The sequence below is a fragment of the Podarcis filfolensis genome, assembly GCF_964270895.1.
Source record: "Podarcis filfolensis genome assembly, chromosome: Z".
Classification (NCBI taxonomy): domain Eukaryota; kingdom Metazoa; phylum Chordata; class Lepidosauria; order Squamata; family Lacertidae; genus Podarcis; species Podarcis filfolensis.
In genome coordinates this window covers 32,680,377-32,693,428 of record NC_139617.1, presented here as the reverse complement: position 1 = coordinate 32,693,428, position 13,052 = coordinate 32,680,377, and the positions used below count along the sequence as shown (strand labels likewise).

The window sequence follows — 13,052 nt, the reverse complement described above, 5'->3', positions numbered from 1 at the left end:
TGGTCATGCTGTTTTTGTTCCACTACAGTTCCACTTCCTCTGAAACCTATACTAAGATTACCAGACGTCCCCGTTTCCCAGGGACAGTCCCTAGATTTACAAATCAGTCCCCTGACAAAATCCATCTATTTAGCAGGAAGTTGAAAAGTGGCCCCAGAGTCATTGAAAAAAATCTGGTAACCTTAACCTATATTGTATGTCCCTCAGTCCTCTGTTGCTGAAACGTATGTGATAAATCATGTGATGAATTTCAATGGAAGGGAAATGTCAATAAAACGTTGCAGAAAATGACACAATTATTGGAGCAATAGTGACTACCACTATCTTCCTACATTTGCAAGCTCTCCAAGGGGGCCATTCCTGCCCCTGTGCCTGTTGATTGGAAGGAGAGAGTGCAGTGATCCCTGCAGAGAGATGGCGTCCAACATCTTGGAGGCTGATTGATTAGGGCAAAATGGGACACTGCCCCACCATTCTTGCTCTGAGTTTGGCCAGCCTCCACCCACTTTCCTTCTTATAGAATGTGTGGCTCTGGCTGTCATTGTTTCTGGCTCTGGCTCTCATTTGCTGTAGCTCCTCCCACTCTTGGTCTTCTCACCTTCTGTCCCCTTGAGAACCAGCCTCACTGATCCAAGGTGTTGTGGAGTCTCCTCGGTTGGAAGTTTTTAAGCAGAGGTTGGATAGCCATCTGTCAGGGATTCTTCAGCTGTGATTCCTTCATTGCAGGAGTTTGGACTAGATGACCAATGGCGTTCTTCCCAACTCTGCAATTCTATGATTCTACACACCTCGTCTGTAGCTAGAGCTGATCATGACACACTGGCAGTTCTGTTACAGCAGGAATGAGGAACCTTTGACCCTCCAGATGTTGCCAGCGTACAACTCCTATTAGCCCCTAGCAAGCATGGTCAATTATGGGAGTTGTAGTTCAGCAATATCCAGTGGGTCAATATTTCCCCATACATTTATGCCCTGCATTTTGGGAATATTAGCCAGTTAGGAAGCTGGATCAGTTCTGGAGCTTCTTGCTTCTGTTTGATTTTCTCAGAAGATGCTGAAAACGTCTCACTTTGCCTTGATTACCTATATTAAATTTCCTCCCAGGGCATAGCTGGCATGGATGGGCAGACGGGTCCCAAAGGGAGTGTGGTAAGTTCTTTCCTCCACTCTGTTTAACTATCCAGGTTTCGTGTGTATGTGTTGTGTAAATTACATTTACTAATTGCTTTCCTGAGCTGTGTTCGTTTCACAGCCGGTGAATGTTCAAGGTGCTGTTTTCTGGAAGGAAATGGTTGCTAATTAATTTTTAATTTGAAATTGATTTTCCAGTAGTGTTGCACATCCCTTCCCTTTGTGCGGGCAATATATCAACTAACACACTGGGGTAATTTATGGGCATCAAAACAGCCTTACACCAAATGCCAGTCTCTCTCGCTCCTTCTTCCTCCCTCCCCCCTCTCATTCTCTCTGATACACATAGCATTTGTCAGTGTGCTGGGTTGTATGTACGACTTATTCATCCCATACAGTAGGGCACCGAGAAGGAACTCTAACACTAGAATTTGTGGCCATCTAATGAACTTAACATTGGAGGATTCAGGACTGTTAATAGAAAACCCTTCTTCATGCAGTGCAGTTAAAACTATGGAACTCACTCCCAAAGGAGGCAGTGATGGCCACTAGCTTGGATGGCTTTAAAAGAGGATGAGACATGTTCATGGAGGAGAACAAGGCTATCAATGGTAACTAACCAGGATGCCTATGCTCTGCCTCCCCAGCTGGAGGCTGCAGGGCTTCTGAACACCAGTTACAGGAAAGTGCAGGAGGGAAGAGGGGTCTTGTGCATGGGTCCTGCTTGCAGGTTTCCCATAATGAGCACCAGGCTGGTCACTGTGAGGACAGGGTGCTGGATGAGATGGGGCCCCTCTGGACTAATCCTGATGTTCTTGTGTGATGTTGTAATCAACCCCTTTCATTAGGAGCAGAGAAGAATCTCAGCTGAGTTTGCAGCTAAGTACAAACCCTACTTGGATGGCTTTAAGAGGGTATTGGACAAATTTGTGGTGGCTGCTAACCATTAAGGTTACGTTCCACCTCCACAGTCAGAGGCAGTAATGGTTCTGAATACCAGTAGTTGGGAATCCTGCATGTGATTCCTGCATTGTGGGGGCTTGAGCTAAATGACATTTTGAGCCCTTCTAACTCTACAGTTCTATGGTTCCATCTATGATTCTATGAATCACAAGTGAGCAGAGTTGCTGTTCTGCTCATATCCTGCTTGGGGGCTTCCCATTGGGGCATCTGGTTGACCACTGTGAGGACAGGAGGCTGCACTAGATGGGCCATTAGCTTGATCTTATGTTCTTAGGGACCTAATTTAACCTCAAAATGATCCTTTCCATTTGTACAATTGTAACAATCCTCTACAATCCTCTGTCTTTGTTGTAATTGCTTTTGGGTTTGTCTGAAATTAATGAAATGCACAATGTTTTCTGGGCATATGGATTTTAAATTTGGTCTTCTTCTTCTTCAGGGTCCTCAAGGTGAGCCAGGACCCCCAGGTCAACAAGGAACTCCAGGTGCTCAGGTAAGAGAATGCTTTTTGAGCCAAGTGAAAAGAAAAACCTTTGTCTCCATTAGATTGAAGTGCATGATACAAAATTGTGGGTCAGTCATCTTGCTGCAAGATTGGAAAATGGAGATCAAAAGGAGTTTCGTTTTCCTAATGTGGTTTAATTGCTATGTCAGGAAACTGCTGCGTTTAGGGAAGCAACAAAGCTCAGTGATAGGACACCTTGGTTGCAGGCAGGCGATCCCACGGTCAGTCCCTGGTATCTCTAGGTAGGAATAAGAAAGACACATTTCAAAGTGCTGGTACTGACCTATAAAGCCTTAGATGGCCAAGGACCTCAAAGACTACATCTCCTCTGGGCCCCTTCTTCACGTGCTTCTTCCAGGAGAGGTCCAGGGGGTGGCAACACAAGAAATGGCCTTTTCTGCAGTGGCTCCCCATTTGTGGAATACTCTCCCCAGGAAGGCTTGCCTGGTGCCTTCATTAAATATTGTTGGGCACCAGGAGAAAAAGTTCCTCTAACCAGAACGTTCTATAGTCTTATATTGTATGGGGAGGTATTGGTTTGTTTTTGTGTTTGTTTTTATTATGTATTTTGTGTTCTCATTTCATATTTTTACGTCGTGAACCACCCTGTGATTTTGGTTGAAGGACCGTACACAAATTTAATAAATAAGAATAATAGATTTACATGTGCTATTTTATAATGAGTTAATTTAATCATTGTTACTGTACACCAAATGTTATCAAACTGTTCACATGCAGCAGGAGATGTACATTTTCCATAGTTCTTAGTGATCATAATTTTTGCTGCTGTTATAATTTCCTGATCGTTTTCGGAGATAATATCTTTCAAATAACAGAATACAACAATTTGGGCTTCTTGGGGCATATTGCTATCCCTATGTGTCTGAGATATCCCTTTGTTTTCTAGGGTCTTCCTGGTCCTCAAGGTGCAATCGGTCCACCTGGAGACAAAGTATGTTAATTAAAAGTACTTGCTCTTTACAGTATTCTCTGCTGCTCTGAGTGCATATTCAGTCTTTGAATAAGTGTTTGTTTCCATGTTCAACATCTGCTTATTGAGATTTCTGGAGACTGTTCAGACTTGATAGAATCAACCCCAAAACAGTATGTTGTATTCTTGAGTTGCAACTTAGCCAAAGAGTGAGAGACTGAAAACAGAAATCAGCCTCTGGTGAGAGGTTGCTTCTGTAGGGTAAATATACAAAGGGACGCCCTGGGCTATCTTTGTTCATGAACACATGTTCAAAGTGATGTTCTAGCACATACAAATAAACCATTACAGTTCCATCAGTCTCCACACAAAGAACTTTCCCTCCGAGGTCACATCCACACCACACATGTAAAGCATATTTAAGACCCCTGGCTTCAGCAAAAGAATCCTGGGAGCTACAATTCCCTGAAGCCTCAACAAACAGTATTGGTTCATGCATTGGTTACTTCAAGACTGGATTACTGCAATGCGCTCTATGTGGGGCTTCATCCAGTGCTTGATCCAGAAACTGCAGTAGGTGCAGAATGCTGCAGCACAATTGCTGAAGGAGTGAGGCTTTGTCAACATATAGCATCTGTGCTCAGAGATCTGCACTGGTTGCCCATTTGCTACTGGGTCAAGCATGGGCACAGCCAGGGGGTCAGCTGCCCCCGTAAATCAAGAAAATATATAAAAATTATTAACTAATTGACCAATTGCATCACAGATAACTTGGTTCTGCCCCCTCCCATCCCCCGTGGGTCTACTCTGAGTATAGTCAGTGTTGAATACAATCTATAAGACTGAATTGAGATACAATGAATCGTGTCAAGGATCTTTGTAGTCAGAACACTATCAGCAAGGCATATCAGGTTGATGATGCTTCCATGGTGGACATCAGTTGTAGAAGTGACTCACCTTCCTGTTTCCTTTTTTTCTCCCTTAGGGTCCACTGGGGAAACCTGGACTTCCCGGGATGCCTGGCGCAGACGGTCCCCCGGTAAGCCTTCTTGGGGATTTTTGGTGACCTTTCTTGCTCCCAGGGCAAGGCTGGGGAACCTTTTTCAGTCTGAGGGCCGCGTTCCCTGGTTGATGATCTTCTGGAGGCCACATGCCAGTGGAATAATACTAATAATAGTAATAATAATAACTTATTAGTTATACCCCACCCATCTGGCTAGGCTTCCCCAGCCACTCTGGGTGGCTTCCAACAAAATATTAAAATACCAAAATACATCAAACATTAAAATCTTCCCTAAACAGGGCTGCCCAGATGTTTTCTAAAAGTCTGGTAATTGTTTTTCTCTTTGACATCTGGTGGGAAGGCGTTCCACAGGGCAGGCGCCACTACCGAGAAGGCCCTCTGCTTCTTGCAGTGAGGGAACCACCAGAAGGCCCTCAGCACTGGACCTTAGCGTCCGGGCAGAACGATGGGGGTGGAGACGCTCCTTCAGATACTGAACCGATGCCATTTAGGGCATTTGGGTCAGCACCAACACTTTGAATTGTGCTCGGAAACGTACTGGTAGAAGTAAAAGTCAGAGCCTCTCCACCCTGGCAGGCACTATCACAGTTCAAGGATACAGTCAGACAGAAGCAGCCCAGGAAGGTGTGAAGCTGAGCTGGTGAGAGGTTTGGGCATCAAGAGAGTTTGGAGGGCCAGATGCAGAGTTCTGGAGGGCCACATTCACACCCTGGGCCTGAGGATCCTCACCTCTGTTGTAGCAGGCAGCATTTCCTCCTGGGTGACCTTCGGACAGTGACATCCCAGTTGTGGGCAGGGCCAGGGGGAAAGGTGGGTGGAGCAATCAATTGTATTTTTGTACAGTAGGCTAATGTATACTAAACTTACAAACTCCTCTTAAACTGGAGGCATGATGAGAGTTCACAGACATGTTCCATACAGCCAAAAACATTTGGGGTATGAAGTGGGGCCAGTGGGGTGTGTTGCCTGGGGAGAGACTCCCAGGGTCCAGATAGATAGACCTGTAGGGCCACATTTGGCAATACAGTGATACCTTGGGATGCGAACGGGATCCATTCTGGAGCCCTGTTCGCATCCCGAATGGAACACAAGATGTGAGGGTGCAACGGCGCATGCGCAGGTCACGTTTTGCTGCTTCCACGCATGCGTGTGATGTCATTTTGAGCGTCTGCGCATGCGCAAGCGGCGAAACCTGGAAGTAACATGTTCCGTTACTTCCGGGTTGTCGCGGAGTGCAACTCGAACACGCTGAACCCAAAGCACATTCAACTCGAGGTATGACTGTAGTGGAAAGTGCCCATTTTGCATCACTGCCTGATAATGTTCTGTAGAGTGCCATGCCTTGAGTCCAATTTCCATTGGAAGATCTAAATCATTGTTCTTCAACATTGGGTAGGTGAACTGCAATTCCCATTGTCCCTGACCATTAACTAAGCTGTCTGGGGATGTTGGGAATTGTAGTCCAAGAATGGATGGGAACCCAAGATTGGTGAACACGGATCTAAGCCAATTTGGGCCGAACCACTGATCTAAGTGACCTTATGGGGTTTATGCAGGGTCAGGAGGTCATTCAGGTAGTAATACATCAGCTGATGTATCCCCCCCCCCCACTTTTCTTCACAACAGGGTCACCCTGGCAAGGAAGGTCCACCTGGTGAGAAGGGAAGTCAGGTACGTATCTAGCCTACGGACAACCTTCAGCATGCTTGAATTGTGTTCTTTAGTTAGACGTGTGTGTACGAGGGGGAGTTTAAAGACTGGGATTCAATAATTAGTGAGATCAATATCTGAATGGAACTCCCTCCCACAGGAAGCAGGGATGGCCACCAACCTAGATAGCTTTAAAAGAGGATCAGACAAATTCATAGAGGAGTGGGCTATTGGTGGCCACTAGCCGCAGTGGCTCTGCTCTGCTTCCACAGCAGACTAAGTCAGCTTTCTGAGTAGAAAGGCCTGTTTCTCCCTCTCTCATTAAATTGGAACACATGAGCATAAGAAGAATAGAATCTAAGAATAGAATCATAGGATCATAGAGTTGGAAGGGCCATCTAATCCAACCACCTTCAGTGCAGGACTGACAGCTAATGATGGAGTCCAACAACATATGGAGGGCTATGAGTTCCCCACCCCTGCCTTAAGCAGAATGGATGGAGAGGTCTCCTAATGAGCCCCAACAGAGTGAAAGAACACAAGGGAGAAGAGGGAAGGGAGTATTCCACTCATCCCTTTACATTTTAAGGCTACAGGGAGGTGCCCCCTAGCCTTAGAGCAACATAAAGGCCTCTCAGTAGTCTCTGTTGAGGCCATGTGTCTCTTTCCCTCCATCTGCCAGCTGCTGCACCTTAGCACAAGCAGGTCACAGGGGGTTGGTCTAGATGACTCTTTGGACCCTTCCAACTCTATGATTCTATGGTTTAGCTCCCTCCTCTCCAGCATGAGGGTTGACCATAATTTAGAAAGCTTTGCTCAGGGACTTCAATTATTTGGCTGGCCAGTCTCCACACCCCATCCATTTATTTCCAAAGTATTTCATTATGGGTGTGTGTTTGCTGAGCTGATTGAAGTTCAGAGCAGCCTTGCCTTGGGACTGAAAGAGAGAGAGAGAGCCATGAAGAAATTGCAGCTGCGACTTCACTCGGAGGGCGTCCTGTCCCCATCTTGGCTGCTCACAAGGACAGGAATCTGCAAAGCGTCTGCGCCCACAGAATCCTCAAGCAGGCTCATCCATCATGGAAGTCACTGGCAGGGCTGGAAGTCATTTAGCAAATGGCAGGGAGTCCGCAGGTGTCCCTGGGATGGGAGAGGCTGCCACATTCTCTGCAGATTGCAGGACAGGCTGTCTTGACCTCGGAGCAAAAGCTGCCCACCTAAGGCTGTTCTCGTTGACTTGGATATGAGATGATGGAGACACCTGGGGGGTGACGGTGTGGGCTGGTTGGGGGTGGAGAGGAGAGAGGCAGCAGGCACCTCCTTTCTTCAGTCTGAGGGAGAACTGGAGCCAAAGTAGAAACCATGTCAAATAATGTGTAAAAATACATATTTTTACATTGAATGGAGGGAGGGGAAGCAACGAGGACAGGGGCATGAGGGGTGAGGAGGCGAAGCTGGAGAAATACACTGACGCACACTCTTTGTCTGTCTGTTTCTCTCTCCCTCCCCCCCCCCCATTTTCTCACACACTCATACACACTTTCCCTCACACACCCTCTCTCTCTCTCTTTCTCTCACACACGTTTTATCTGCCACACACACAAACTTTCACTCACTCAGTCATGCAAACACCCACACACATCCACACACACACACACACCTGCCCAAAGAGGAAGAGAGTGTTACTGTGAGAAGCCTCTGTTGGTGCAGCAAATCGGCCTAAAATAATTCCTTAAGAACAAGAATGCAGAAGACAAATGCATAGCGCCACCAGAACATTTTCTTGTTTAAAAAAAGAACGCCCAGAATACTTTTAAAGGGGTCAGCGGGGACTTCTGTTGTTGAGAAATCATTAATTTATGAACTGTGCTTTTAAAACACCAACACCCACACCAACACCCACCCACACAACACAGCTGGAAGTCAGTTTGAAAAGTGAATCATAGAGAGCTGTGTTGTGAACAAAATTCACAGAGATAGATTTCAAAGGGCCCTGGCTGAGTGGGTAGAGCTCCTGCCTTGCATGCAGAAGGTCCCAGTTTTAGTCCTCATTAGCATCGCAAGACATGGCAGAGAAACAAAACCATAGAGAGGCACTGCCAGTGTAAGCGATACTGAATGGGAATAAGGCAGCTTCTTGTGTTGCTATTTAAATTAGCCCTTCAGAAAATTCAAAACTATGAGGACTAGAATCTTGCTTTATTTCTATGGGAAGGGACACAGATCAGCAGTAGAGCCCCTGTTTTATATGCAAACTGTCCCAGGTTCAATCCCCAATAGTATTTCTAGGTAGGGCAGAAAATCTCCTTTGTTTGGGATTCTGGAGAGCTGAAAGGATGTTTTCTCTGGGTGGGGTGAGAGAATGAGAATTACCACTGCTGAATAAAACCAGAAAAATCTCTTTTTGTTTTAATCGTAGGGTCCAGCTGGCCCCCAGGGCCCAATTGGATATCCTGGCCCTCGTGGTGTAAAGGTAAGAAAGTGGAGGGAAACAAACCTTTTGGTTCTGCTGAATACAGAGATGCTCCTGGAAAGCAAAACATTCCCCTTCTGACAGAAGCACAGAAGGTTGAATGAGCACTGGAAGAAATCTTTTGCGACCCGGGTGAAAAAAATGGGTCATCACTACCATCTGGTCACATAACATGAGAATTGGTGCTGAGAAACTGGAGTTAAACAGGAGTGCTTGAAGATGCCTTTGTGATGCATTGCAGGTCTTGTCATAGAGACCTAGTTCACACCTAAGGAGAGCTTTGTTGAATTCGACCAATGGCCCATCTTAGTCCACCATTCTGTGGTGAAAAATGTGTCTCCAGGTATGGCTGGGAAAGACCTCTGCCTATAACCACCTACCTAAACAACAACAACAACACAAGGCCTTGAAAATTAAATTAGATTAATATTTTCTGTATTTTTTCCAGTTATTTCCTTTTAAAAACAGCAACCCTCTTAGCACAATGGTTGGTCTTTTGCTTGCCTAGCAAATAGGAATGTTTTCACAAATGTTGTATCCTCAGCAAAGGCAACCCTAATGCCGCCCCCGCCCCCTGGCCTGGCCCCTATTTTTTAATTCATTTGGTTTATTTTTCTCTTGGTGAAAAGAGCAGACCGCCAATTGCTTACGAAAGAAGCTGCCTTCTGAGTGGGGGGAAGGGACCCTTCCTCTGAACCGGCACAACACATAATTTGATCTTCCTTTCCGTTTGATCAGAAATTTCTTTCCTGCCACCTGAGGGATGAGGCAAGCTCCTTGACGAGAGCTGATCGTGCAAAAAAAGCAAAACAAAAACCCAAAGTCTCAATAAGATAAAATGTCTTGGGTAAAAGCAAGAGAGTGCGTTGCAATGGTGTTGCAAACCAGCTTCTGGAAACCAAAGGAGGCAAGAGCGCTCTTGTGTTCGCATCCTGCTGGTTGTTTTCCTTTGGGGCATCAGGTGGGCCACTGAGAGGACAGGATGCTGGACTAGATGGGCCTTTGGCCTGATCCAGCAGGACTCTCCTTAGACAACTACTGTGATAGCAGAACCTCCATGCTCAGGGGCAGTCACCTTTTGAGTACCAGACAATGGGGGACACAACTGGAGAGGGCTCTTGCACTCAGGTCCTGCTTACGGGTTTGCCATTGATGCAACTGGTTGGCCATGGTGAGACCAGAAGGCTGGACTAGATGGGCCATTGGCCTGATCCAGCATATGATGGGGTGCATCTGGTCAGCAGCAGGTATGTTCAAAAGCAGCTGGAAAGAGAACCTTTGGCCCTCCCAGTGTTGCTGAATTCCAACTCTCATCAGCCTCAGAAGGTAGCATGGCCAATGGTCAGGGACAACCAAGGGTTGTAACCACCAAGAGTGGCTGGGACAACCTAGTCGCATAGGTGGAGTACTCCTACTACAACTACCCAACTAAGTTTTGCACATTAATGCACCTGTTATTTTATTTAACAACATAAAATGCCCTAAAGGAAAGCCCTCAAGCATCCAAGCACCAGAGCATTCTCCACTCCTTTGGTTTCCACAACTGGTACTCAGAAGCGTTTGCCACCTTTGACCATGGAGGTGAAGCATAGGCATTGTGGTTACTAGCCATTGATAGCCTTATCCTCCATGAGAGAAGTTGAGAAATAGCAGCTCTTGCATAGGGTGGCCACAGGAGAGGAGAGGGCTCTTATGCTCAGGTGCTGCTTGAGGGCTTCCTACAGATTTCTGCTTGCCCACTGTAAGAAGAGGATGCTGGGCTAGATGGGCCATTGGGCTGATCCATCTTCAGGGATCTTCTTAGGTTCTTAAGATGGGCAGCGCTCTGCACTGCATTTTGATATTATTATTTTTTATAAAAAAAACCAACAACATATGTATGCAACAGTACCTTAGAGAGCTCCTATTACTCATGCATCTCATCCACTTAAAGAAATAAGACCAAGGATTTGAAACTTTGGAATCCAGGAAGAATTATTTCTGACCGACTGATCCTTTTTCCTCCCACTGGACTCTCCCAGTGCCTCCTTCCTGTCTGCTATTGGCTTGATGATGCTCTCTAGACAGAGCCCCTTCTTGCAGCCTTTGCCTTCCTCACCTTTCTTGGCGCCGCAACAGCCAGCTAAGAATTTTGTAGGCTTTCAAATCTATTAATATTGACTACATTCTATGCCAAGCAAGCTCCCCACTCCCACCCCTCAAGCCAATCCCTAGAGAAGCTGGCAAGATTGTTGAAATACATGTTAAAATGTACACTGAGCCTGCCTGTGGATGAGATTCCAAAGCTCTCTCTCTCTCCTTCTCCCTCCCTCCCCGTCCCTCTTTCTTGGGCCTCTACCCAAAGGGCACAAGAAACATCAAGTAGGCATTAGTTGGAGTAGTGATAGGAATTGGCTCCCAATTCAGCCAACAGGGGTTGTATCAAAGTCTTTTGGGCCATGGTTCAATGGCAGAGCAACTGTTTTCCATGCAGGTCCCAGGTTCAATCCCCAGTGGCATCTTCAGGTAAGCCTGGGAAACACCTCCTGCCTGAAACCATGGAGAGCTTATGCCTGTCAGCAGGGGTAAATCTTTCACGCGGCTCAAAGACCCACCTTTGACACACACACACAGGCTGGGAGCCTCAATGGCGGCCCTCTGGAGATTTCACCTGGGGCAAAAAACCTGGCTACAAACAGAGAGAGAGCTATGGCTCTGCCTGTCCGTGTAGACAACACTGAATTAGATGGATCAGAGCTCTGCTTGTCTGTGTAGACAACACTGAGATAGATGGAGCAGAGGATCTGACTTGATATAAGATGGCCTCCAGCTTCCCATTTAATTCAGAACCATGAGGACTAGAATACTTTATGTTTAGGAAAAGGTCCATAGCCCAGTGGTAGAACATGTGCTTTATATGCAGAAGGTCCTGTATTCAATCCCCAAGTGCTTTGCTAGGTAGGGTTTGGAATGTCCCTTGCTTGAAATCTTGGATAGCCACTGCTGCCAGTCAGTGATGACAATGCAAAGCTAGATGTGCCACTGGCCTCATTTGGTATGGACCTTAGTTGCAACTGGCAGCCAAATAAACAAGGATTCTCTTACCTTTGTAGTGTTTGCTTGATTCTAATGGCAGGCATGACACATTTGTGCCACAAGAGGGGGCTTGGCCAATTGAGTCTCCCCCAACTTCTCCTTAATGCAAGTCTCTTTGATCTGCCTTAGAGAGAGAGGTGTAAATTATGAGTGGAAGAAACTCACCTACCTAATACAGATCACAGCTTGAACCCCCTTTTTCTTATTATTATATTAAATAAAGGGGTTAAATAATTCAGAAAGAGAAAAGTGTTTAAAAGAATCTGTATGTACAATGGAGATGGCTAAGGAGGGTTCCTCTTAGCTATGGGATCAGCCTCAGATCCTGGCTTCAAATCTTGGAAGAAAGGCTAGCTGAGGGCAGCAGGAGAAACGGGGGGCAGGAGAGAGGAGGCAGCAGGAGAGGGGGCATGGGGGGGGAAATCTGCCCCCCCATCAAGTAAATAAAAATATGTATACTTAACTAAGAATAGAAATTGTATAAAGGTATTTGACAGATTTTTCTGAGCACTTAGGGTCAAAAGAAAGTAATTTAAAACAACTGTTGTTAAGACAATTCATTTTGAATTTGCCAGACAGCCAGACAGAGGATGATGACAGGTGGGTGTCCTGCCCGCCCCCCCACCGCCCCCCGCCGCCCCAAATCCTGGCTATGCCCATTGGGGGAGTGCAATCTTCTGGTTCCCAATTTACTCATTATAAATCCCATGATTCCCAGTCTTCTCATTTTAAACCTCATGTCTTCCGATCTTCTAGTTTTAAATCCTGAGGTTCCCAGTCTTCTATTGTGTGGACTGTTCTTTGTAGTTCATGGAAATCTTTAATAAAAAGTTATTTCAAAAAACAAACAACCTGCCACTTGCTTAGTTCCTAACTGCTGTTAATTTGTTTTGTTATTCAGTTTGCATTTGCCTTGTTTTTAGGTCACATTTTTCTCATATTTTGCATCTGGTCAATTATTATTTATCATTTATTTATGTCATACGAGTTATACGCCATTTGATCGTTAAAAGTACCCTCAAAGCAGATTAGAAAAAGATAAAACAATAAAACCAAGGAAAAAACCACAACCATACTTTTGTATGTTTTAAAGTGTGGTTGTGAATTTTTATTGATTTTATTGTTTAGTATTCATATACTAAAACATATTAAAAATCACCTCAACTTCCTAAGCAAATTGGTAAGTGAAGTAGCACAACTATCCAAACTTTATATTGCTCTAGACACAAAGTAAGAACAGGAGTGCCTAATCTTAAATTATATTCTAATACATTTCAGGTTAAACAAATAATGCATATTC

The 13,052-nt window shown here is 45.5% G+C and overlaps 1 protein-coding gene across 3 annotated transcripts in view; it reads left to right on the top strand.

The window, feature by feature from the left end:
- Positions 1 to 13,052, top strand: part of COL5A1 (collagen type V alpha 1 chain) — a 193,537-nt gene that overhangs the window by 111,484 nt on the left and 69,001 nt on the right. For all 3 annotated transcript variants that reach the window (XM_083596243.1, XM_083596244.1, XM_083596245.1), the window contains exons 22-27: positions 1,105 to 1,149; positions 2,534 to 2,587; positions 3,507 to 3,551; positions 4,516 to 4,569; positions 6,181 to 6,225; positions 8,624 to 8,677. In XM_083596243.1, coding sequence (XP_083452369.1) covers positions 1,105 to 1,149; positions 2,534 to 2,587; positions 3,507 to 3,551; positions 4,516 to 4,569; positions 6,181 to 6,225; positions 8,624 to 8,677 — 297 coding nt within the window. The remainder of the gene's footprint in view (positions 1 to 1,104; positions 1,150 to 2,533; positions 2,588 to 3,506; positions 3,552 to 4,515; positions 4,570 to 6,180; positions 6,226 to 8,623; positions 8,678 to 13,052) is intronic.